Below are 27,158 nucleotides of genomic sequence, written 5' to 3' on the forward strand. Positions count from 1 at the left end.
TCCTAAACCAATCAGGAACACTGTGCAAACTTCACCACATGGACTCGTCCCAATAGTTGTACCATTAACCAAATACTATGCATTTTGTGTGAACCCCAACAGAAAACTCAGTGCATATCAAATGTTTATGAGGAAATCGATGAGAAATGCATTCGAGTGACTAAGCCTCCAATGTACTTGCATCACAGAAAACTACAGCTGCAATTTATGCAGCTGAGAAGATTATTAGAAATACAGCTGATTGTAGCGTTTAAAGTGCTATGAAAAAAAAACAGCCTTGGTGCTTTTTTTCGGTTGGGCTCTCATTAGGGTGGTAATTTTCAAATATTACCTAAATTAACTTCAATTTCAGGAGCCTTGAGGAGTCAAAAAGAATTTTAAAAATTTTTAAAAGGTTTTTTTCTCCTGTTGAAGTCAAAGGTTTACCTCTATCTCTGTTGTCACAGATTTATGCCCTTACAGATTTAACATGGGGATAAAAACATATAGGTTATACTTCATTTTCTCTGTAATATAATTGTAATCCTACTGGTCAATACTCTGCGTATTGACCAGTATTTTAAAAAGACTGGTAAATTGCAGAGTTTGCCTTGTAGCTCTCAGCTCTCTTCACCTATAACACATAGAATAATGTAAAGGAGGCAATCCAGATGGAGTTTGCACACAGCTTTATTAGTATAAATATGGTTGATTATTCCTCTTGTGGGTTTTTTTCTAGGCGGATCCCGTGCTCATGGTCAGCCACTGCACGTTCTTGCCTTTGCTGGTGGAGATGTTATTCTACCGTGCAGTTTTAATATCTCTGACAACACTGACTTTCCGACTGTTGAGTGGTCCAAGGAAGGCTTGAAGCCAGATGTTGTCTTCTTGTACCGGGATGGTTGTGAGGCCTACGAGATGAAGAATCCAGCCTTCGATTACAGGACAAGCCTCATCGTGAAAGAGCTGAAAGATGGAAACATCTCATTACGAATCTCCAATGTGCAGGTGTCTGATACTGGAAACTACAAATGCCTCATATTCCAGAAAAATGCCATCAGGAAGGTTACAAAAGTGGAGCTGGTTGTGGGTATGTCTACTAATGTTCATTTCCACATTGGTAATTCGGCTGTGAACTGTGTGGTCCACCAGCCTGAGAGTTGAATCCTTGCCCATTTATTATATGTACATTAGAGTCAGAGCTCTTAGCAGCATGTAGTTTAATTATGAAGTAAAGCTATGCACCAAGTCTTATAATAGAGGATGTGTAAGGCTATAAAAGAAACGTTTTTTATAACTTACCTGTACTACATTTTTAGTTGATGCTGGGTTGGGGTTTAGAAACCAAAACTGTTCAATTAGGCTTACAATAAGACAACCGACCTTATGGTTTTCCATGGTGACATAATGTAGATATTACAATCCTTTTTTTATTTTATATAACATTTTGCTTGCCATGACTTTGGAGACTTTGTTTTATCCGATATATTTTTACCAGGATAAGCTATTCACATCATCATCATTCAGAGGACTCGTTCTTAAGCAGGACCAGGTTCAATCACGTCCTATTAACTTGATTGAAGTTGGTATTCTTTTTCATGAACTGATCATGTTTCTCTTTCATTGCAAGGAAAACCCTTCCTGGATTACATTGGTATCATTTACACGAATGCCTCTGCTCACTATCTTCATCTGTTGGATTCTGTCTATCATGGGGAGTTAAGATTTATAACTGGCTGTAAACTTTTAGCTCACCACTGTGCTTTATGTTCACTGGTTGACTGGTCCTCATTGGCAGCATGGTTCATTGGTATCATTTTATCTATCAATCTTTTTCTCCTTTACTGTCCTTTTATTTATCAGAGTATATGTTTAGTCAGACTGCAGCGTTGGGACATCATTACATCATTACGTTTACTGTTCCAAAACTGACCTTTAAACAGCACCAGCCTTATCTAGTGTTTAGTCTTGAAGATGGGCATATAACCAGCTATATTTAGTCTCTTGCTGTTGCTTTTTACTACTTGACAGAATTGCATATTTTATGATATTTGATAAATATGTGATTTAAGGTCCTGCAAAAGTTGGCATAATTAAAGATTGGTTCACAGAAAATACATTTCCTTTCCACAGGGCACAGAATTAGTTTTTTCGGATGAAGGGACACCTTGACAAACCACAGTCATCTACTTTGGCTTGACTCCATGTAGCTTTTGAAAAAAAGTAGTTTACTTAATGAAAAGCACAGCTTCTTAAAATTATTGTACGGTTAAAGACCCTTTCAACAATAATAACCTTAAGACAACTGTTACTGTGATTTGTCACCATGTACAGAGGCTTGCAAAAGTATTCGGCCCCCTTGAACTTTCCCACATTTTGTCACATTACAGCCACAAACATGAATCAATTTTATTGGAATTCCACGTGAAAGACCAACACAAAGTGGTGTACACGTGAGAAGTGGAACAAAAATCATACATGATTCCAAACATTTTTTACAAATAAATAACTGCAAAGTGGGGTGTGCGTAATTATTCAGCCCCCTCTGGTCTGAGTGCAGTCAGTTGCCCATAGACTTTGCCTGATGAGTGCTAATGACTAAATAGAGTGCACCTGTGTGTAATCTAATGTCAGTACAAATACAGCTGCTCTGTGACGGCCTCAGAGGTTGTCTAAGAGAATATTGGGAGCAACAACACCATGAAGTCCAAAGAACACACCAGACAGGTCAGGGATGAAGTTATTGAGAAATTTAAAGCAGGCTTAGGCTACAAAAAGATTTCCCAAGCCTTGAACATCCCACGGAGCACTGTTCAAGCGATCATTCAGAAATGGAAGGAGTACGGCACAACTGTAAACCTACCAAGACAAGGCCGTCCACCTAAACTCACAGGCCGAACAAGGAGAGCGCTGATCAGAAATGCAGCCAAGAGGCCCATGGTGACTCTGGACGAGCAGCAGAGATCTACAGCTCAGGTGGGGGAATCTGTCCATAGGAAAACTATTAGTCGTGCACTGCACAAAGTTGGCCTTTATGGAAGAGTGGCAAGAAGAAAGCCATTGTTAACAGAAAACCATAAGAAGTCCCGTTTGCAGTTTGTCACAAGCCATGTGGGGGACACAGCAAACATGTGGAAGAAGGTGCTCTGGTCAGATGAGACCAAAATGGAACTTTTTGGCCAAAATGCAAAACGCTATGTGTGGCAGACAACTAACACTGCACATCACTCTGAACACACCATCCCCACTGTCAAATATGGTGGTGGCAGCATCATGCTCTGGGGGTGCTTCTCTTCAGCAGGGACAGGGAAGCTGGTCAGAGTTGATGGGAAGATGGATGGAGCCAAATACAGGGCAATCTTGGAAGAAAACCTCTTGGAGTCTGCAAAAGACTTGAGACTGAGGCGGAGGTTCACCTTCCAGCAGGACAACGACCCTAAACATAAAGCCAGGGCACCAATGGAATGGTTTAAAACAAAACATATACATATGTTAGAATGGCCCAATCAAAGTCCAGATCTAAATCCAATCGAGAATCTGTGGCAACATCTGAAAACTGCTGTTCACAAACGCTGTCCATCTAATCTGACTGAGCTGGAGCTGTTTTGCAAAGAAGAATGGGCAAGGATTTCAGTCTAGATGTACAAATCTGGTAGAGACATACCCTAAAAGACTGGCAGTTGTAACTGCAGCAAAAGGTGGTTCTACAAAGTATTGACTCAGGGGGCTGAATAATTACGCACACCCCACTTTTATTTTATTTGTAAACAATGTTTGGAATCATGTATGATTTTCGTTCCACTTCTCACGTGTACACCACTTTGTGTTGGTCTTTCACGTGGAATTTGAATAAAATGGATTAATGTTTGTGGCTGTAATGTGACAAAATGTGGAAAAGTTCAAGGGGGCCGAATACTTTTGCAAGCCACTGTAAATAATTGAATTGTTTAACAGCAGTTTTTATGGGGGTATGTGCCTTTCATTTTTCTTCAGAAGCAAGTTCTATAAAAAGATTTAGGATTAGACATCATATATTTTAGTATAAAAACAAGAGTAGAACAAGCAAGAAATTAGGATACATGTGTGGCAGATATATAAATCTGTTTTTGTTGTTTTTACAGTGGCTGTTTCGGAGCCAAAGCTTTCGGTGATTTCAGTGGAGGGCGGTGACATAGCTCTGCATTGCGAAGGAAACTGCTGGCTGCCAGAGCCTCAGATAACATTTCTGGATGACAAAGGAAAAAAGATCTCTGAGGAAAATCCAAAAAGAGAGCAAGATGCCCGTGGATGTTTCACTGTGACACGAAGAGCCACTCTGCAAAGAGCTACCAGCAGGTTATAAATATATACTTATACTTTCTAAAACATCTGTAAAGTGGTTTAGAAATGAGGAAACAAAATATTCATCTTGGCATTAAATGTTTTACATACTCTGCAAAACATTTGAACCTCTCTCTTTCTATTCTGCCAGGAAGATGGTAAAACACAGCTTTAAAAAATAATTATTTTGCAGGACACGTCACACAATGAAAAGGTCACGGTCCACGAGGACACTTTTTCCCATATAAATGAAGACTGGCTCAAGACTTTTGCACAATACTACAGATAATGTTTTTACGAACCACCATCAGTAAAATGAGCTTTTCACTAATATAACACTAATTATGTCATTTAGTGTCACCTGCAGAGTTCATCAACCAGAGTTTAACCTGACAAGGGAAACAACAATCCTCATACCAGGTATGCAGGGACTTCACTGTGACATGTGTACATCTTACACCTAAAATCATGTTTTATTTGCATTTTTCATCCATGTGAGGTTTATGTTTTAGAGTATTTTATATTTTCAAAATATTCCAAGTTATTTATATAACTGCACAGTGTTATGTCATTTTAGCTGGCTGTATGAAATCTGATCTTCAAATGGTTGTCATCACCATTGGAGGAACAGCTGGGTTTCTCTTAGCTGCAGCTGGACTGATTGCTCTTTTGTTTAAGCCATGTGGCAAATTTGGTAAGTAACAGTTCTCAACTAAAAGACGAAAACAAAAACAGTGCTACAGCAAGGCAAGCCACGGAGCCATATACTTTTATATATACTGAGCAGCTTAGACATATTTTATAGTGAGGTATGTCCAGTGATCAGTAATCAGTGTTGGGAAGTGCACACACTGATTCTTAATAACATTATGACCACTGATTTTGTCTTCATCATAGCACCTGTTAGTGGGTGGGAAACATTATGGAGCAAGTGAACATTTTGCCCTCAGAGTTGATGTTAGAATCAGAGAAAATTGGCAAGTCTAAGAAATTGGAATGGTTAGGCTAGTCAGAGCATTTCTAAAACTGCAGATCTTGTGCGGTGTTTCTAGTCTGGAGTGGTCAAAATCTATGAAAAATGGTCCAAGAAAGGAACAGTGGTGAACCAGCAACAGGATCATAGGTGGCCAAGGTTCACTAATTGTTGTGGGAAACACGGGCTGGTCTGTCTGGTCCAATCCAACAGACACGCTACTGTAGTTCAAATTGCAAAATAAGTTAATGCCTGTTCTGATAGAAAGGTGTAAGAACACACGGTGCATTGCAGTTGCATAAGGGGCTGCATATGCATAGCCAAAGACCAGTCAGGGTGGCAGTGCTGACCACTGTCCAGCACTGAAAGCACCAACAATGGACATATGAGCATCAGAACTACACCACAGAGCAATGGAAGAAATGGCCAGCTGGATGGCCAGCTTTGTTTGTGTTGCTTACCTGGGGAACACCTGGTATCATGGAGAAGAGCAAGCTGTCAGATGCAATGTGATGCTTTGGACAATGTTCTGTTGGGAAACCTTGGGTCCTGCCATCCATGTAGATGTTATTTCGATGTACCACCTGCCTAAACATTCTTATACACAATCCCCTTTCATGTGAAAGGTGTTCCCTGATAACTGTGGAACCTTTTTGGCAGGATAATGCACCCTACCACAAAGCAAAAATGGTTCAGGAATGGTTTGAGGAGCCCAACAATAAATTTGAGGTGTTGACTTGCCCTTCAAATTCCCCAGATCTCATTCCAATCTGTTTGTCTGTTTGACATGCTGGAGAAATAAGTCCTGGGAATTACTTTCCCAAAACAGTGATTGGGAAAGTGTTTTCTGAAGTCATAAATAAAGTGAAAAGCAGGGTAATTCTCTTGTAGCTGTATACATTTTGGTTTCTTTCTACAACTAGATTATTCTTCTGATTTTTTTAATTTTTTTTTTTTATTTTACAGCTATTGTAAAGCAGCTAGTGACCAAGAAGTCATCAGATCGAAGTATAACGTGTGAAAGCTACCACCTACAGACAACGGACAACTTGGTAAATGGCCACAATGGGCAGATGAATGAGTTTCTTATGGACGATGAGATCATAAAAATACAGAACAACAAAGTTACTCACTACGACAGGGCAACAATTGTTCGACGCCATTCCACAACCACAGGAGATGTTCCAAAACCCTCACAATTATTCTTAAATCATAGCCCTGACATTAATAACGTCACCAGTGTGTACAATCCAAACCCATCTTCAGCTTCAACCAGCATTAACACTACAAAATCTGGCAACTTACCCAAAAGCAGGGGTTCGAAAATTGTTATCAAAAGACAAGACAGCTTTCCAGTCCCTGGTCACGTATCTCAAAGAAACCACCGTATGTACAGCAGTCCAGATATTTTACAACTACATTCACCAACATCCAACCCTTCTTCTGATCTCAGTGGCCAACAGATGATCAACTCCAGTGTCTCACCCCATCGAAGCACCCGCCTTCCTCAGCGTAGACACTCCTCAGTACTTCCACATTTAACAGAATTTAATAAGCATCACAACCTCCTGGGAAATTTACCTGAAGGAGATGAACAGAAAAGTTTATTAAGAAATGAAAACAAAATGAAACGTAAATTGTACTAGAGTTCAAATAAGTAGTAGAAAAATGGAATTTAAAAGGACTGAGCCAGCCCGGTGGTGTATTTCCAGAAAACGAAGCTAGTCCTTCAGAATCAGAATACTTTATTAATCACTAAGGAAAGTATGTAAGAGATACAGGTCTTTGATTTTTTTTTTTTTTTTTTGCATTACCATTTGCAAAATCACACAGACAATGATACTTTACCATGATTTGGGGGAAAAAACAAAATGTTCTGTGCTAAAATTAGCATGGATATCTTTTCCAAGAATCTAAATCAAGTAAGCTTAATTGTTATTGAATTATTGTATATATCATGATGTATTTATCCTGCTCATACATTAACCCTTTTGTTCTTTAATTAAAAATATTTCCAGGTTTTTGCATAAAATGTGCAAAAGGGTATCTTTGTATTTCTGTAATTGAAACGTTACATTTGCTAAACTTGGACAGTGAGCTCGGTTTCAGTGGCTCATGTAAAAATGTTTGTCATCTATCATCTGTAATCCCAAATGATATCATTTTTGTTTGGTGATGTTTTTTGTACAAGGGCATGCATTCATTTAAGTTATTATTAAAATGTAACTTTCCACCAACTTCACCCAGCTGTGAAAGTACTTTACAAATCTCTCAGCACAATGTCCCAACAAAGTCCTGTATTCTAATATGATTTTCTCAAATATGTGTGTATATATATATATATATATATATATATATATATATATATATACTCACAACCTAATTTCTCAGAGGCAACAGTGGTAAGCGATTTTTGGCCAGTAAAAATGATAAAAATAAACAGCTAGCCGTTCGTAATGAGCTAATATTTCATAATGGAAAGAGCATTTAGTCGCAGCTCCATTACACTTTATTGGCAAACCCAGAATCTATGTGGATATAGAATGAAACCTGCGCATTGATAAGATCAGAAGTAGCTAACCCTTCTGAGCTTGTGTTACATTTGTCAACAAAGACAGAGTTCAGTCTGTGCACAGATGTTAGATGAGGTTGTAATTTGTGGGGACGTGGCCTCTCAGAACGAACTGGTTTGTTTTTATGTGCTCATTGCATGCACTCATCAGTACTTTACAAATTGCATACAAATCTTGTTCAGATCACAGGTAGTTATGGTATAAATTATATGAAGATTAGAAAAAAAGTTACAAAAATTAAACCGATTCCATCTTTAAGTGAGGAATGAGATGATCTAACAAACTGACTTGTTGGGTTTTATTTTATTTAATATAAAACAAAAAAAGTAAAAAAATTAACACTTTGGGTTTTAATCCTCCGTTTCACTAAGAAATTTGAATCTTTACCTATCTGCCTTTTTATAGTCTGATTATCTGAAGATACCCATAGTAAACTACATTTTGTTCAGTGGGATGCACACAGATTAATTTAATGTTTGACAGAGTAGTGGATCTCTTGGAGGACCACAGGGTAGATTCATTAATGTAGTAAAGAAGGACATGCATTGAAGATTAAATGTGTGAATTTCTTTCCCCCCCAAAACACCCTTGTGTTTTTCTTTTTTTCTTAGTAGCATATGTATAAAAGCTGTATTGATGTATAAGGGGAACAAAAAAATGAGGTTAGTCATTGTCTTCAATTAAAAAAAGATGGTAGGCTGAGAAGTGAAGGCATGCCGAGTGTTGAGCAGCCGAGTTTTCCCTCTGCCTCGAAAAGCTTAACATTTGTAGTGTCCTCCAACTGCCACAGGGTGGCAGACCTCTCCAAGAAGAATCACATGCTCAAAGAGACCACAGACCTCAAAGCACTGTCACTGATTTGTCAATGATGTGGTTCATTCTTAATGCTCTCATACTGAATGCACACCAAAGTATCAGATATTGAACCTCATTTTGACCCCAGTACATTCATGTAAATGTTAAAAAGTGCTGAGACATAAGCCCAGCATGAATGTGTGTGACTGGGTGAGTAAGACTTGTAGAAAGGTGATATATAGGTGACATGCATGTCCATTTACCATTTACTTACTTTTCCACAATCACTAAATATCTCTATTTATATGGGGGCTTATATTATTTAAAACTGCATTGTGCTAAATATCTGTTGTGTAACCAAAACGTTAATCTAGTGTTAAAATGTTAAATTAACACTTGGAAGAAATAAAATATGAATTCTACTGAAATTAAAAAAAGCACTTTTCCAATTTCTTTATCAGTGGAAAAGAACGTTAAAGTGCAAAAGGGTCTGTTGTTATGAAAGTGGTTAGCCATTTTAGTGAAAAGACATTAGCTGTGCTTGCTAGGCTAGCAACTGCTTGTGTGATTATTTGTTGTCTACTAAAAGACCATCCAAGAAGATGTTTGTTACCAGTTCTGAAAAATTCTGTCATTGTGTTCATACCTGTTGTTTATGCATGCATCTCACTGGCAAGCATTAGTGACAACAGAGCATTCAATCTTTGGATACTTTTAGCTCAAAGAAGCCGCAATGCTAAAACTAGTGCTTCAGAATGGTAGCTCATAGTGATGTGTCGGTCGCGAACGAAACGGCTCTTAGAGCCGACTCTTTGACGTGAATGATGCGAGTTTTTTTTTTTCTTTTTTCTTTCTCTCACCCTCTCTCGCACTTTTTTCCGCTTCACTCTGCACAGGACTTGTGCTTTGAGCTGGGAAGAGGGGGAGGGGCGGTAGTTACACTCTCAGTAGCACAGGAACAGAGCGGGAGGGAAAGAGAGCCAGAGACAACAACGTCACATTAGAAAAGTATAGTAATCATCCACAACTATTTTCAGTTGCGGATGATAAAGGATTCAGAAAAGTTTATTCATGCAGGCCTATATAACAGAGAATATGCATCTTCTTTTTGTTTTCATATTTTAATTTATATTTAATTGTGTTGTGATTTGCAGTGTTTTATGTTGTTTCACTTTAAATTTGTTTAAAAGGAAAAAGCAGCACGGTGGCACGGTGGTTAGCACTGTTGCCGCACAGCAAGAAGGTCCTGAGTTCAATTCCACCATCAGGCCGGGGTCTTTCTGTGTGGAGTTTGCATGTTCTCCCCGTGTTTGCGTGGGTTCTCTCCGGGTACTCCGGCTTCCTCCCACCGTCCAAAGACATGCAGCTTGTGGGGATAGGTTAATTGGATAATCCAAATTGCCACTAGGTGTGAATGAATGTGAGTGTGAATGGTTGTCTGTCCTTGTGTGTTAGCCCTGCGACAGACTGGCGACCTGTCCAGGGTGTACCCTGCCTCTCGCCCTATGACAGCTGGGATAGGCTCCAGCGCCCCCTGCGACCCTGAAAAGGATAAGCGGAAGCGAATGGATGGATGGAAGGAAAAAGCTGAAAATTTAAATAGTTGAAATGGAAATAGTTGGTTTTTGTATTATATGATTTATTTATTATATTTTATGTAGAGTGAATAAATAAATGTATATTTAAAGTATATTTACGGCACGTACAAAGTCCGAAGCACGTACAAACACCAAAACATGTAAAAACTCCGAAGCACGTACAAAGTCCAAAGCACGTACAAAACCAAACAGAAGTGCTCCAGGATGCTAGGCGTAGTGTTGAGCTTTTGTTACCTAGTGGCTGCACAAGCCAGGAAGCACCAACAACCGGATTTGGTGTGTGGAAGTAACAGGTAAATGAACTTTGTTTTTTAAATTATCTGAATATATATGAGTGCTTGTGTATAAATACACAAACAATACACACATGCTTTCAATTGTGTAATTTAAGTGATCTAGGTAGCTCTGTTTTGGAAGTTCAGTTCATGCTAGAAATGTGTTTTGGAGTTTGTACGTGTTTTGTCTCTAGGGGCCACCGTATATATTTATATATAAACATATATAAATAAAACCACTTTTTTTTACATTAGTAATTCCTTTTGTGCATAATTTTGTATTGTTGTTAATAATAAATAAATTAAAGCAACAAAACAACCTGGAGAGCTGGTTGAGAGCCGAAAGAGCCAGCTCTTTTTAGTGAGCCGAGCCGAAAGAGCCGGTTCTCTAAAAAGAGCCGGAAATCCCATCACTAGTAGCTCATAAATCAGCCCACAAATCAGCAACTGATATTAACTCTTAGATCCACGAGTGACTGGACTCTACATTCTTAAGTAAGTCAAACATTGCTGTTTTCTTGCCTTATCTGCTCGCTGTATTCAATTGTGACAAACTACCTGTTTCGAGCTACAATCGATACACACATACTGTTGACTTTACTTTACAACTTTACGACCTTTGTTTCTAGGAAACTTATGATACCTATCGGAGCGTCATTTTTGAGCCACTTATTAAAGTTTCTGGTATTAATACAAAAACGGCAGTTTTGTAAAATGTATAAAAGGTAATTAAAAAACGTAAATGGCATGTATCAATAACATGTTTGTTTGTTTGTTTGTTTGTTTTGGGTTTTTTTTTTTTTTTTTGGGGGGGGGGGGGTATAACTGCAATAAAAAATAATAACTTTACATTATGAAGATATTGAAAGAAAACAACCTCACCAGATCATTTTTGACCCACTTACACATTTAAGGGTTAAGGTGGCTGCTCGCATCTTGTAAAAAAGATAAATTGGTGTAAGGGAGATCAAAAACAAGTAATGGATATCAAACCAGCATTTATATGCATTAAAACAGATAATACTGTTAATATGTGATTGCATTACTTGCACAGGCAACTTCTTGGGTTGTTTTATAGTTTGGTGTACTTTCCCCGAAATAAAATCGATGCATCTAGTAAGCAGGTCAGTTGCATTAATCAAATCAATAGCATGCCATGATAACTGTTGATGAGCAAACACATTTCGATGTGTTTCCCGCAGCAGCTGCCATCAAACAAAACAAGCACGCCTACCAAAATCTTCAGGAAGTGAGAGATCAGCGTCTGTTTTTCTGTTAGTTGGTGTTGACACAGGATGCAGCTAACACCATTCTGCCTGATGCTGAGTGAGTACAAAATTCAACATTTAAGGATATTTTGAACAATTTGGACAATTTTTTTCTTATAATCCATCATTATCCCTGCTTACACTTTAATTTCTTAAACACTACTTTTATTCGGTCCTTAATATATTATTTTCGTTGTTTTTTTTTGTTGTTGTTGTTTTGTTTGTTTTTTTAATTTTCACCCTTTTCTTGTCTCTTTCTCTCTCCCTTCCTTCCTACAGCCTGTCTTCAGGTCAGCCCTGACAGGTCTCAGTTCTTCAGGTATGACAACATCTCTTTGAGCTGTGGCGAACAGTTGAACAACACTGGTTGGAAAGTGAAGAGGAAAACGCTCGCAGGGGGGACCAGACCCTGCTCCTCTGGCTGGGGCTATGCCTCCTCGGGTTCGACTTGCATCATCGGACAAACCTACCCACCAGACAGCGGCGTGTACTGGTGTGAGTCTGTCAGTGGGGAGCAGAGCAATGTGGTCAACATTACCATTACTGGTATGAATAACACTACGTTAAGTTCTGCTATGCAATATTTAAACTTAAAGTCACACTTATTAAGGCAGATCATTTAGAAACGAAGCAAAGAAAACCTATAAAAATGACAAATCTTGATTTTCTGCATTTTCCAAAGATCAGCCTGTGATTCTGGAGAGTCCTGCCCTTCCTGTGTCCAAGGGTGCCACTGTAACACTGCATTGTACACCTGAGACAAAGTCCTTCAACCAGTTTTTTGATTTCTATAAAGATGGCCACTGCATCAAAAGGAACTCCACAGGAGAAATCACCATTAAAAGGGTTTCTAAATCTGATGAAGGACTCTATAAATGCAGCATTTCAGGAGGTGAAGAATCACTAGGCAGCTGGCTGGCAGTTGATGGTGAGCAACAAAAATCCCATCACATACACAATGTTGAGCAATTTAAAATTTTTAAGCATTTTAAGAAAAAAGAAATTTAAAAAAATGGCTGTTAGAGGAATTATATCTAAAAACTCCAAAATTTGCATATTTGTCTATGTATTTTGTACATCTGCAAATGATGAAGAGAGAAAAACATTCTACCCCTAAAAAAGACACAATTAAAGAAAACATGTATTTAATAAAGCATTTAAATGTATAATTTCCATGTTCATCTCTTTACAGCTTCATCTCAGGAGTTTCCTTCATCTACATCTGCAGCTGAACCGGCCGCTCCCTGCTCTTTTTCTGTCTTAAGACTAGTATTTCACCTGTTGGTGGGAACGCCTTACCTGGTGTCCACTGTTCTACTGGGGCTTATATACCGAGAGAGGAGGAGAGGTAAAGTAAACCCTGCAAGTGTGTAAGAGGTATTTCTTATCAGATTGGGTTATAACAACAACAACATGTGCTATCAGCTAGTAAACTATTTTCTGGAGGCTTTTGTTTGTTGTCAGTGACAATTTCTGTCAATCAAAACTGTTGTCTGAAAATAGAATGTTACATAAAATAGATATGTCATCTATAGTTGATTATTTTGTTGTCTTCATTTTTTTTTCATATTTGGCACAGTGACATGCATCAAATCATTAAGAAAATAATAGTCCAATGTATCCAAACCTGTTCATTTTAAGAATTTCCTTAAACAGAACCTTTGTGACAAAGTGAATCAGCCTAAAGATTACAAAAAGCAACAGATCATGCCACAATCTACAGGAACACCGCAAGCGAGGTCACAAAACACCATCTAAAGAACTGCAGCCTTCACTTGGTTCAGTAAAAGTCAGAATTCATGATTCAACAATAAGAGAATGGATACGAATTGTATTCATGGGAGAGTTCTAAGTAAATCACTGCTGACCAAAAAGAAAGGCTCATCTCACAGTGTCAAAAACATCTCCATGATCCCCAAAACCTTTGGCAAAATAATGTCTGGACTCACAAGACAAAAGTTTTTGGAAGGTTTTCTCATCTCACCTTTTCTCAGCATAAGAAGATCATCATGCCATCAGTCAAACAAGGTGGTGGTAGTGTGATAGTCTGGGACAACTTTGCTGCTTCAAGACCCGGACATCTTACCATAATTGATGGAACCATGAATTCTCCTCTCTACCAGAAGGCCCAGCCATCAGATCAAGCTTATACATATATATATATATATATATATATATATATATATATATATATATATATATATATATATATATATATGCACACAAAATTTCTCCACAGCAATGTCACAGGCTCACTGCCAAATGTTTGATTCCGCCCTTACTGCCAAGTAACTATTAGCTCTGAAACATTTAAGTGTGACAAATATCAATAAAAGAAAGAAAAACATTGAAAATGGAATGCAAATCCTTTTTTTTCTCTGTACTGTACGTATAATTTGGCCACTAATTCAAATTCAATTCATAAAAGTCTTCATAAAAGTGGCTGTAGCGGTAGAGCTGGTCATCTACTGATTGGAAGGTTCGTGGTTCGATTCTTGGCTTCCCCCAAGTCTGCATGCCAAATATCCTTGAGCAAGATGCTAACCCCATGTTGCTCTCCGATGCATCCATCGAGTGTGACTGTGTATGAATGTTAGATAGGCTAACAGCTTGTAAAAAGTGATTGGGTGAATGAATTAGTTGTATAAAGCACTTTGAGTGCTCAATTAGACTAGAAAAGCACTATATAGGAACCAGTCCGTTTACGTTAATGTACAATTTTAGAATTCATAAAAGGGAGGCTTTTGGAAACTGTTTGGTTTCAGCGCTTACATCAAATAATCAAATCATCCATGCCTAACTGTGTAATGTCATCCTCCTTTTGTTGATATGATGGCAATGGATAATACTCCTTAAAATCTAATGCCGTATTTGTAGTTCACTCTACGATATATTGACTATATATATGTGTGTGTGTGGGTGTTGGTGTGTGTGAGGTTGGAAATAGAGATAAAGGAAAGTAGATATGTTCGTTTTCTTATGTCAAATATAACATTTGTATGTTCGTTTTCACATTACACATGTTTTAATGGTTGCCAGAGGGCTTTAACTTTTAAATTTTAAATTTTTAAATTTTATTTCTTGTCTGGCTTTATCATTTTACAGTATTAACTGAAGGTGGACGGCCTCCACAACATAATTCTTGGTTATAAGAACTAATAATCTGGTTTCAAATGGTGCTACAATAGTGTGAATTTGAGCTTTCATAATGAGACTTTATAAATCATCGGTTGATCTCACGGTGGTCATGTCCATTTTTTTATACTGTGCTCATGACCAATAGATGTTATTGGTAGAAAAAAGTCTGTTCTTTAGGTGCCACGTTATTATAAAGCAGCCATGTTTTTTCTGGTGAACTGTGTTTTGACACCAGCTGCTGAGGTTATTGAGGTTTGCAGGTAAATTCCAAAGTTACAATGTGGTATTGCAGGTGACCTTTGACAAACAAGTTACTTCTAGAAAAATGAGGCACTCTTGATCTGATTAAAAACCTTTTACTGCTGTTTGCTGACGACTGTTAAGACAAAAGCTACAAGAATTCATGTTGCTGTTCTGTTTGTTTTTTCTTCACAGCAGCTCAGAATGCTGCAAAGAGAATGAGCACGGATCATGTCATCATGGAAATGGTTGTTTAACCAAACAAGCTGATGAACATGTACCACGAGGTGTCCTGAACGTGGGTATTCATTTTTCACCAGCTTTCAGTTGACATTTTCCAGCATTTATCTGTGCAGGGCCAACGGGGACCGTAGTGTCATTCAAAAAAAAAAAAGAGCTGAGGCCTGCGTAAGTGGTCTGTTTGTAACACTTCTACAAACTGAGTCTTCTAATAACTAATGTTATTGTCTTGCTGTATTCTGCCACAGTATTTCATGTTTTGCATTGTTATTGTGTGTGTGCAAGCCCATCACCATGTTGTTTACTTTGTTTATCAGGAAAACAGTAGTTACTATCTGAATATCAGGATAATGTTTTAATACGACTTCATGTTCACTAACACTCGAGTATAAACCTTGGTTTTTTATCTCAAAGGGTTTTTCCTGTCCTGATGCCACTGCGTGTGCCTGCTGCGCAATCTTTCTTCATATCTTACCACTTATAGCCCTTTCAACAGTATCTCAGGTCGACCTGATGTGGCTCTAATCGACTTTAATCATTTTCCATTAAAAGGACCACTTAATGTGCGTGAGGTCATCATAGCAATGTGGACAAAAGACCCATGACATCATTTGCATGTGACGCCAACACCACGACAGGTTGAGGCGATGGTTCACCTGCTTCGATGTATGACACCCGGTCATTGGGGGCTATTGATGAGTTAGGCTCAGAGAGAAAGGTTTGAATTCAGTTAACATCCACTCATTTGAATGGAATTTTTATCTGTTTGGAAAACCAAAATTGAATAACCAGAGTGCAAAACGATGCATACTTAATTTACTTTTTTAGCATCTAGCTAAAACAAACCGTGGGTTAATAACCCTAGATGGGTCACCAGAGACCTGTTGAATGTTAGGAGTTTAAAAAACAGAAAGTGCAAGTGTGTGTTTAGAGGAGACAAAGATGTGTCTTAGTTTTTATTCCTGTAATGAGATTTTTTTAATCAAATTTTTGTTTTTGGTTTATTTTAAAACAGTGGTAAGGTTTTGAATTAATATTTGATATGTTAGGTTCTTGTCAATAGTTTTTCACCTATTATGATCTTTTTGTACAGATTTAACCGATTTTTTAAAAATTGTTTTAGTTGAATTCTTAATTTCATAGCAAGAATAAATATATTTTAAAAATAAATACTTCATGTCTGGAGATGAAGAGATGCCTCTGATTCATTCTTGTGTTGTTGGTTCGTCCGGAGTGGTTCTTTTGTTTTTTCTCACTATTAAGGTTTTCATGACCAGTTTCTCCGATCACATTATCAACCCTGCCGAGTGACTTTTCTTAAAATCACAGAAATCTTAGGACTGAATAAATGTTAGTAAGCTTTCCCGGGTTCTGTGTTTTGTTGCTCAACAAAGGCTGTTCACTTTGCTCAGTTCCTTCCTGTTGTGGTGTGGGAGGGGACAGTAGGAGAGCAGAAATATGAAGAGACACATAAGAGCAAAACTGGCCAGTTCTTTTATTGGCCACAGGTGGCTTTAGTCAAGTTTCCACTCAGTCATAAATCAGTAATAAGCAGTGAGGTGTAAAGCATGCTGTGACATTTCTGTTGACATGGAGCCCATAGTAAAAGTCCCAGACATGGCTGCTATCTGCTATTTTTGACGTGTGACGCTTTTGACCTTTTGTGACAATTTTCCTCTGTTTTCATAAGAGCAAGAACATTTGTTGAAAAATATCAAACTGTTAGATTACAGAGGATGTGAAATGCATAATCGCTGTGTGTGAAAAGGAAGTGTAGGGGCCTTCAGTGCTCGGCGAAGTGTTTGTGGTTTTATTTTCATCAGCTTTTGTACGGCTGTCTCTTGTTGTTTTTGTCCACACTTTCATCTCCATTCAGCATGGGCTCAAAACTTTACTCAAAATTAATAATATTTCTTTAAATTGCAAACAGAGAAATGCAGTGATTATTGCTCCATCAGCTCTTTCAGCCAATATGGGTCAGCTGTGGTTAAATTGAGTGTATTCAATCTAGGGGAGTGTAATTTCTGAGAAGACACAGGACACTGTGCCAGTTTAAAAACCCACAACACAAACAGCTCAGCAGTTATATTGAAAGCATGTGCAGTTTAAAATGGCAAAAACGATTTAAAAAATGGAACAAAAAAACAAAAAAATGGAAACGAGTATAAGTGCTTGTTTTGACAGGTAAACTTGTTTGACCTATATTTAGTTTTCTGCTGTGTGGCTGGAAAATCCTGTGGTCTGGTTTCTGAGTAAAGCTGCTCTCTGTTGTGTTCGGTGGTGGGAACAATAGGACCTATCTCAAACACTGAACCAGAGGTTTCTGACCCTGAATAAGTACTGATGTCACTGTCATGGAGTGCACTGCTGTGTAAATCATAGTGAATCTTTACAAAATCTTCACATTACAAATTATTTAAATATTCTCCAACATTTTGTACATAAGAAGGGAAAAAAGGAGGGGAATTGACGATGAATGAAGTAAAGACAGAAAAATAGAGGTAATTTAGTTCTTTTTTTTGTTATTTTATATAACAATATGTCTTGGTCAACACAATCACAGCTGCATTGTGCCAAATACAAATGTAAACCACGGGCAAGTCTGTCTGACTGAAACCACTTCCTGTGGAAAAATTTGGCCAGATTTGCAAAAACGCTAATATGAAACACTGTTAGGTTTCTGTTGTGTGATACACTTTTAATCTACATTCTCATATTCTTATAAAAGACTCACTAAATCGCACTCATTCTCAGAACAAATCAAATGTCAAACTTGCTCCAGCAAAGAATGTGAATTACAGCTTGGCCAGAGGTAACCAATAGAATTAGCACCATCTGCTGGTTTTCTCTTAATACAAGCAATCCAAATGATTTAATAGTACAGACATTTAATGTTAAACATAGAAATGAATAAAATACACACACAAACACACACACACACTGGCACAGTGGGGTTTGGGTTACCACCTATAAGCAAAGTCTATCTATCTATCTATCTATCTATCTATCTATCTATCTATCTATCTATCTATCTATCTATCTATCTATCTATCTATCTATCTATCTATCTATCTATCTATCTAGAGATGTATTGGAACGTAACTGGATGCAGTGGCAAAAAGCACATTGCCAATGGATTCTAGAGCTGTTTCCATTTTAAGTTTCCAACCTTGTCAGAACAGTTTGGCTATGGCCCCTTCCTGTTCCAACATGACTTGCACCAGAGCACAAACCAAGCTCCATAAATACATGGATGAGTCCTGACATCAGCCTCTTAGAAAACACCTTTGGGATGAATTAGAGTTAAGTGAACCAGGCCTTCTTATCAAACATTAGTTTTTGATCTCACAAATCCACTTCTGGAATAATGATCAAAAACTCTTACATTACTAAACTTTGTGGAAAGCCTTCCCAGAAGAGTTGAAGCCCTATGACTAAAGAATGAGATGTCACTGTAGTTTGTATGCATGTGAAGGCAGATGAGCAAACCCCTATAGTTTGTATGCATGTGAAGGCAGATGAGCAAACCCCTATAGTTTGTATGCACTCAAAAAAAAAAATCTAAAGTGACAAACATTCAAAAACTATTTACATTTTAAGAGAAAGATAATGGCTGTTTTGTGTTTGTCTAAATGATGAGATTCTGGTCATATTAGGTTTATTGTTATCACCGGCACTGATTTCCACCTCACAGGGTTAAAAGATGTGTTTGTCAGCCCTAACAGCCCTGACTTTCCTTCACCATCCAGATCACAAAACATAAACAATAAAGCAACAGAACTAAAGTGCTTTTAGTGCTCAGTTGTAGCAGAAAGGTGCATTATAAGAACTTTTCTTTTTTCTTTTCAGGCTTCAAACCTCAGTGCCTTACTTCCAACCATTTTCTCTGTACATATTAAACCTGCCTCATTTGTATGTTTACATTTAAGTCTGTAAGATGTTAAAGGATGAAATACACACATCTAAAAGCTGCTCTCTGTAGCTTTTATTTACAACTCTGTACATGTATGTCATGCCATCATTCCACCACCAGATAGAGCCAAAGACTAATATCAGTACACTGGAGATTGACACGATGGTGCGATTCTTCATCAGTAAACAATATGCATCTATATCATATAGTATATACATAAGTAGAAATGTGATTATTTACTCAGAAAAAAAATGTGCAGTAACAACGTTTGTGATATCCTTTTCCCAAGTTCTCTAGATTTTATAGCCAGTTTTGTTTTTCCTTAATCTCTTTCTTCTTCCATTAGACTACTTTATCTGTAAAAATAAAGAAAAAATACTGTTGAACGACTGACTTTACACTGTTGTTTTTAAGCCAAAATAAAAGTTAAAGTTAAGAAACAGGAGAACTTTTGACTCACAGAACGCGTGTGGACTTCCTCTCACCACCCAGACCACAATGCCAACGGTCGCTGCAACACCTACAGCCCCACACACAGCACCAGCAATTTTGCCAGCACGACTGCTGTCATCACCTGCATGTATGCATGGCAGAAGGAGAATAGCTGAAGTAATCAAGTACATTGTATTCATTCATTTTATAACCTGGCTGCACATTTTCAACCCATTAAAAGTATTCATAGTTACCTGATGCTTTGGGCTCATCTGCCACCATAGTTGATATGCTCAGTGTTTCTGTTTCGGTTACTGTTAAAGACAAACATATCGACATGGTGGGAAAATGGCCACATTCAGATTCGTTCCAGTCCTGCACCACCACCAAGGAGAAAAACATGCATTATTTTGCAGCTACAACTAGTGATGGCTGAATGGCTCTGTCTTGTTGGGCACAACAAACATCTTTGTTTTGATCACTCCTAGTAGAATTACACAAAAAAAATGCATTTGATAACTGAACGCCACTAATGGTAATAACAGGTTACAATAACCAGACGTCAGTGATGCAGGACTTTAACACAATATTAATGCTCTCTGTGTTTGACGCACCAGTAGTCGTGCTCGCTGGAGTAGTTGAAGGCAGAACGGTTGTTGGCATAGATGTTGTGATGACTGGTTCTGAAAACATGATAATAAACATGTAAAAATAATTGATCGTGAAAAGCAATGAAGGGAAAAACATAATGTGAGTGTGCTCACCTGTGCGATAGCTCACAATCACACATCGTAGCTCAGACTGATATTTGGCTGCACTGATGAACAATTGAAATAGTACAAAAACATAAATTTAAAATATTCCAGTCCTCGTGTATTTACTGTATGATGTGCTTTTCACTTATTATTATTAATGGATCCAAATCCCACACTGACCCTTTCTCTGCCTGGACTAAGAAGCAGACGGGATGATCTTCTCCATCTTGATTCTCAGATGGCGTCCAAGTCAGGATAAATTCTCCATGTGATTCATTGTGTTTTACAACATTGTGCGGTCCACTGAACAAAAGCTTTAAAACCCTTAAAAACACACACAAAGGAGAGATTGATGCTGAAAAGTATCAGATATAGAAATAAAAAGACAAAGATAAACCCTAAATACCAATAACCCAAAAACAACAATATAAGGTAGTACTATATTTATTCTGCCTCAAATGAAGGGAGTATTTAATTGTTTCAGTTTGTTTGTCTGTTTGTTAGAATTCTAGCATCCACAGTTTTGAAGATATAATTTTCCAATTTTGTGTGATGGTAGATACCGAAAACGGCTGATTTAATTTGGGTCAAAACTGGGTCAAGGTCACACTAAATTTGAAAATCTGTAAAAACAAACAAACAAACTTTATATTAGCCACAATTTTGTAATGTAATGTTAATTTATTTTCTTCGAACTTCACAACACTATGACCTTGACCTTCAATTTCAGCACTCAAGGTCAAAGGTCAAATTTCAAGAAACCATATCTTTTCATTTTTTTCAATTGAATGTTGCAATGACTCAATAACAGGGTGACATCATCATATTGCAATAAAAACATCATAAAGCGTTAAAGTGTTAGTACAGCCCTTCAGTTTTGGGGAAGTTAGACTCTCTGAGAGCACTTGTTGCTTGTTTAATTGATTCTTGGGATTTAACTTCGTGGGCGCTCCACCTTTGTATTAAGTGGAGGGATCTAACCACTAAACCTTTAAAAAACACACGTGTAATGGTGCAAAAATTTTATTTCTTTGTAAGGTAAACATGGTACTCAAATATGTTCTGTGTTTACTCACATGGTGTTTTTCACCTCTGCCATAATGGTAATGTTCACTGTGTCATTAGTGTACATGCGAGCCCCATTGGCTGGGGTTGGAGGTAGAAACCTGGGCAGGTAGACTCCCTCTGAGCATGATGGTGCAGGAGAGTCCACTGGAAAAAGATTTTTAGGTCATTACAATAGATAGCTAGCAAAGTAGTGTAGCAAGCAATTTAACCTTGATATGAAGTTTATCAAATTTTGGTTGCTCAATTAAGACACTGGTTTGATATGTAAGGTTCCAAAACTGACAGAAAGTCAGAGTTGATTTGCACATGTGCAGAGGAGGGATAGAGGACATATTGGGCAATAGATGTTGAATACAGAGCTGTCAGGCAGGAGAAAAAGAGAGGGACCGCAGAGAAGATTGATGGATGTGGTGAAGGAGGACATGCAGAGGGTTGGTGTGACAGAGGAGAATGCTGGTATAGGGTGAGATGCAGGAAGATGATCTGCTGTGGCATAAAGGGAGCAGCCGTGAGTGAGTTCATCTTTTCTTGCAGCACTATGGAGTATAACATCCCTGTGCTGATTTTACTTTGAATAAACAGGATCCTCAAATGGTAAAAAGCTTTGAAAAAGAAAAAAAAACCTACCCATCAGAGCAAATCTGATTGGTATTTTGCTGAGAGCCTCGCTGGGAGTGATGTTTGTCTGAAAACCATAATCACTGATGATGATAGTCTTTTTTGGGAAGTCCTCCATTTCCAGCTGTACTGCATATGAACCTTCATCTTGCCTGCTGACAGGATTAAATGACAATGTGCAAGCCTGCACAAGTTTGGTGAAGACTTGTTAAAAGTGGGCATTGTGTTTGAGTTTGAGGGGTAGAAATGTTTGTGAATTGTGGAGAGACAAACGGATGGATGGAAGAAAGACATTTTATCAGCGCTTACCATCAGCAGTCCTTCAGCTAGAAGAGCTAAGAATTAATAATTTACAACATTTCTCTGTTTCTGTGACTAGTTTTTACTGTAGTATCATGCTGTAAGTGTATGTGAAACTCACTTGTGAGATGGTCAGAACAGACGGTGGTGTACAAGGATTACACTCATCTGCGTCTATGTCTCCAAATCTGCATTTAACCTTGTCTCCATCAGGGTCAAAGGCCGACAGGGTGAAGACTCTTTGACAGTTTGAAGGGACTCTGGCACATAGGAATCACATGCAGTACAGTAAATACAAAACTCACCCAAAAATCAGCACTGTAACTTTGGTTTTTAACAACTGCAGTTTCAACAAGGCTTCCTCCAAGGAAAACAAAAATAAAATACATGTAAGGACTGTCAAGAATCACCCATTTAACCCTGTTAACATTCACCATGTCACTGGATATTCTTTAAGGGTTATAGATCGGGATAGAGCTCTGATATCTCCACATATTTTAAAAATATTGGAAAATGGAAAATCCTGTAACAGCAAAGCTGTAATGCCAAAACGTGTGAGGCACTGGTTGAAAGGTGAAAAGTGCCTTTAAAATTAGGTAGCCATAATGTTTTGCTGGTGCCCCACTGTCTGCTACTGACTTGGTTTTATGTGAAAAAAAATAATATGCAAGTCATATTTTATTTTATACTCCTTGTGCCTGTGCAGGTTCTCTTCCTCCCACAGTCCAAAGACATGCAGGTTAGGTTAAATGTCATTTATTAATTAGCCATTTGTGTGAATGTGAATGCAAACGTTTGCCTGTCTCTCTGTGTTCACTCGGTGATGGAATGACAACCTTTCCAGAGAGTCCTTGTGACCCAGCATTTTGAGTTTCTTTGTTTTGGTGATATTTTGTATTATGGTTTATGTTCCTGTTCCTGTTCATTAGTAGTCTTAGCTTGTTTCGAGTTTCTCATGTTCCTTGTTTAAGTCTTTGATGATTAGGCTCTCTGTTGTGTCTTTGTCCTGTAGGTCTTTCTTCGTGTCCATGTTTATCCATGTTTCCCCAGCCCGTCATGTATCCTCTCGCCCCCTCTCCTCCACTCCTCTGTCAAGCTCATGTGTCAGTCTGGTGTTCCTTTGTTTCCTGTTTTATTGTGAAAGTCTTGCATTCCTTATTCAGTGTGTTTAGTTTTGTTTTCCCAGTCTCGTTGTGTATAATTAGTCTCAGCTGTGTTCCCCATGTGTTTTCTGTTGCCTCATGATTTTACTGTGTATTTAAGCCCTCTGTTTCCCTCTGTCCAGTGTTGCATTCTCCCTCATCTGTCGTGGCTGTGTGCTTCTCCGTGTGTTTCTTTGTTAGTTCAGTATTCCTGAAATTTCCCTGTTTAGTTTTGTATCATTTATTCCACTCAGCAAATAAAACTGTGTTTTTGTGTTAACGTCCTGCCTATGAGTCTGCATTTGGTCCTTTCCTGCCTTCATTACAGTAAGTTTATGACAATTAAAACAATAAAGAAGCTTACCGCAGGGCTGGCAGGATGGTGGTCTGAGGTGACTTGTTTGGCTGATTAGTGTCGAGACGAGTCCTCAGGTCCACGTTAGTCAGAGCTCTCCATTTCTTCACCTTGTTTTTGGTTTGAATCCAGTCACCGCCATCCAATCTTTGGGGTTTCAAAGAAGGTAATTTGGTTATTTTCTATACACAACTTATGCTAAGAACTTGTGCAACATATACTAATTAGTATTCATTCATACAAGAAATGATGGGGTATTGTTATCAACCTGCCGGGCGGGTGGGTGGGAACCTGATGGACACTCAATGTTGCAAAGGTGCACCTAATAATAATCTGGGATATATTTAAATTTTAATGGCTTTGATCTCAATGTCAAGGTTAAAGTACAAGTTTTCTGAAAACCTTGTCTGTGTGATAATTTTATAACGAGGTCATCTAGGCGTCTCAAATGATTGCAATTATCAACTCAAGGTCAGAGGTCAAAATCAATCAATTTTCTCGTAGACTCCTGGTGGAGCATAGGCCTTCTAGGTCAGAGGTCAAGTTTACTGAAAATCTTGTAAATACAAATTGATGTATGTAAATAGATCTTTGTGAAATAGCAGGCAATGAAGTATAATCAGGTTTTGATGATGTTTTAGGTAAGACAAGTCAGGTAAGACTACACTGTGAATGAAAAAGGGCTCATATATATTAAGGTGTGATGCATGACATTTGATGCATTGTTAATTGTTGTTTTTGGTTTTTAATGTTTGTTAACTAGAATTCTTACGCTGATTGGGAAGACTAGAGAGAACATAGAAATCCCTTTTGTGTTGTGTCTGGCAGGACATCTGGCATTAAATCAAAATCAAATATGCAGTGCTACCTGTAATAGTGTGGCAGCCCATTGCAAATGCGGGAGGAGATGAAAGTAGCTCTGTTACATAATCTGATTGCCTCAAATTAGGATTAGGGGCTGGTTTGGAGTTATCATCTATGATAATTTAGACCTCAGAGGATTAAACCTTTCTTTTTTTATCTGACGTGTTACTGACCGTAGCTGAAACACAGCATTGCTGGAAACCTCCCGAGACATGACTCCTTCCCTCTGACACCACTCTTTGTCCTCCTTATCCACAATGCTCAGCTCCACACTTTCTGTACCACAGTCACCGCTGACACAGCTCCACGTGTCTTGATCGGTGCATGAGCGAAAGCTCAGCTTGTAGTGAAAGGCCACCTGTAATATTGTAACAATAACACCTGTTGTGTTATTATAAAGAGTCCATGCACTGTTCAAATAAAGTCAGTGCTTTTAGGAGCCTTTTGGAATGTCAGTGAATTTGCCTTTACTTCAATCCTCCTTAATTAATAAGTAAAACTCTGAGCCCCTATTTCAGACTAAACTAAAGAGTCCTGGCATTAATGGTATAGGTACACCTACCGTGACAGAGCCATTATGCGTCTTGTCTTTGGGGGTAAAAGTCATCACTGTCCCAAAGAAATGGTTAGCCTGAGAACCAAAGAGCAGCAGCAATAGAAACAGGAGCAGCATGTTTATATCCATAGTTGTGATCAGTGCAACTGCGTAGCCCTAAAATAAAGTTTAAAATAGAGTAAAATAAAGTCCTTGACCCAGTTATGTATGGCTCTGAAATGAAACAAACAACGTGTTTTTCTCCCAGTACTCCTCCTACTTTTGTCTCCTCCCTTTACAACTATAACTATGACACAGTTATGTTGTAAACTGAGAGCAGACAAACGGAGGCTGTCTCTTCATTCAAGGCTTCATTGTACAAGCACGACTTTTCTCTTGATCCTGTTTACTTAGAGTTAACTAACTTTTTGCTCTAATCAATCTGATTGTATTGAGGAGCCCCACCTTTAAAGTTCACATCTCTTTCTCTCTCACTCTCTTGTTTTTGACAGAGTAGCAGTGGAAATATGATATTCTGCCATTCCTGAACGTGAGAAGGAAGCAGAAGGGTGTGCCAGCTGCTACCACGATCCAAACATTCTGGCACTGCAGGAAGCTGACTCACCAACTGTTACAAGCTTTAATTATTCCCACAATAGTGCTGTGATTATGTGCAGATTTACTCTTAAATCATGCAGTCTGATTCAGTGTGCACTACTATGTTAAACAGCAACTACACATTACTTATAGGTCCTAAAGTACTTTTTTATCTTTATGTTGGACATTCCATTTCATTTCTATACAGATAATGGATTCTGGATTTTCAGGCCATTTTCATTTCCATAGGTCTAAAATGATGCAGTTTTGTCTCAGCCACTGCTCTGCCACAGTTAGGCTCTCCTTTGGCAGTGGTGCAACCCAGTGGGAACCTCTGGGATTGGAAAATAAAGTCATCACTAAAGTGCCAATAATGGCTCAGCAGCACATCGGACTACAATTAAAAGTAGGTGACAAAGATTGAGTGTGTAGTGTTTTCCATTGTCAGGTGATTGTACAGGTGATCTGGTGGAAGAAAACCTGTCTCCAAGCACAGACTCCAATGATAAATGTTACACTTGACACCAGAAAAAAAAAGGAGCCAGGAGGCATCATTTTCCCAAAGATGGTGCAAAACAAAACAAAACTAATATGACCTGAACATCCAGCTGCAGGTTCAACAGATGTCTGCAGGATCTTCAGGAAAATTGAAAAGCAGCAGGGAATTGACTTAACTTTGCTATTTACAATATAAATAGCACAGTTGTCCGAGTTGGCCTAATGTTTTTCTAATGTTTAAGTTGGGGGAAACAATCTTTTTCCTTTTGCAAAAACAGCTGCAACATTTTAGCACCAAGGAAATGCTGGACACCAAACTGGAGCCACAGATGTCAGTGGCTATTGGAAGACCTGGCACAAGAATTTCAGCAGTGACTCACACATGCCCACATATTGTGGCTGCCATGATCTCTTTCCTATTTAAATTTCTCCAACATCTGGAAGTCATGCTTTGTCATATTTAGCTCTGGAATTTGTTAAAATGTGGGTTGGTCTTCAAAAGGCACCAGAACAGAATTGGCTTCACGTTGTATGAAAAGAGGACCGATGGAAATAACTTTAGCTCTCTAGTCATCACTTTGAAAGTCACCTACATTGAAACATAGTATGATGAGCTTAGACTACTTTACTTAGGATACTTTTTAGCCTTTTAACTGCAGACCTCTGAGGGGGGAGGGGGGAA

At 38.3% G+C, this 27,158-nt stretch overlaps 3 protein-coding genes and 1 long non-coding RNA gene across 4 annotated transcripts; 3 read left to right on the forward strand and 1 right to left on the reverse strand.

The window, feature by feature from the left end:
- Positions 1–711: 711 nt before the first annotated feature.
- On the forward strand, positions 712–4,422 carry LOC146673787 (butyrophilin subfamily 1 member A1-like; the record flags this gene model as incomplete). Its single annotated transcript, XM_085401019.1, has 2 exons — positions 712–1,069; positions 4,101–4,422. Coding segments are annotated over 2 exons (579 nt in total), but the record flags the coding sequence as incomplete, so codon positions are not given.
- Positions 4,423–4,645: 223 nt separating this feature from the next.
- Positions 4,646–7,458, forward strand: LOC146673788 (uncharacterized). The gene is made up of 3 exons (XR_014908822.1): positions 4,646–4,719; positions 4,877–4,993; positions 6,239–7,458. It is a non-coding gene; the product is annotated as an uncharacterized LOC146673788 (long non-coding RNA).
- A 4,344-nt stretch (positions 7,459–11,802) lies between these two features.
- On the forward strand, positions 11,803–15,513 carry LOC146673789 (high affinity immunoglobulin gamma Fc receptor I-like). Its single transcript, XM_085391639.1, has 5 exons — positions 11,803–11,839; positions 12,061–12,327; positions 12,464–12,709; positions 12,974–13,129; positions 15,355–15,513. The coding sequence occupies exons 1-5, from the start codon at positions 11,809–11,811 to the stop codon at positions 15,414–15,416; spliced, it is 762 nt and encodes a 253-aa protein (XP_085247765.1). The 5' UTR covers positions 11,803–11,808; the 3' UTR covers positions 15,417–15,513.
- A 3,712-nt stretch (positions 15,514–19,225) lies between these two features.
- LOC146673790 (uncharacterized) lies at positions 19,226–25,602 on the reverse strand. The gene is made up of 12 exons (XM_085391611.1): positions 25,409–25,602; positions 25,020–25,204; positions 23,992–24,129; positions 22,607–22,745; positions 22,195–22,369; positions 21,576–21,711; positions 20,680–20,823; positions 20,509–20,561; positions 20,359–20,427; positions 19,999–20,058; positions 19,773–19,886; positions 19,226–19,668 (listed from the first exon to the last, which is right to left on the reverse strand). The coding sequence occupies exons 1-12, from the start codon at positions 25,529–25,531 to the stop codon at positions 19,655–19,657; spliced, it is 1,350 nt and encodes a 449-aa protein (XP_085247737.1). The 5' UTR covers positions 25,532–25,602; the 3' UTR covers positions 19,226–19,654.
- Between the last annotated feature and the right edge of the window lie 1,556 nt (positions 25,603–27,158).

The sequence above is a fragment of the Rhamphochromis longiceps genome, linkage group LG3 (genome assembly GCF_057381845.1).
Source record: "Rhamphochromis longiceps isolate RC_006_pf linkage group LG3, R_longiceps_female_GT1.1, whole genome shotgun sequence".
Lineage (NCBI taxonomy): Eukaryota > Metazoa > Chordata > Actinopteri > Cichliformes > Cichlidae > Rhamphochromis > Rhamphochromis longiceps.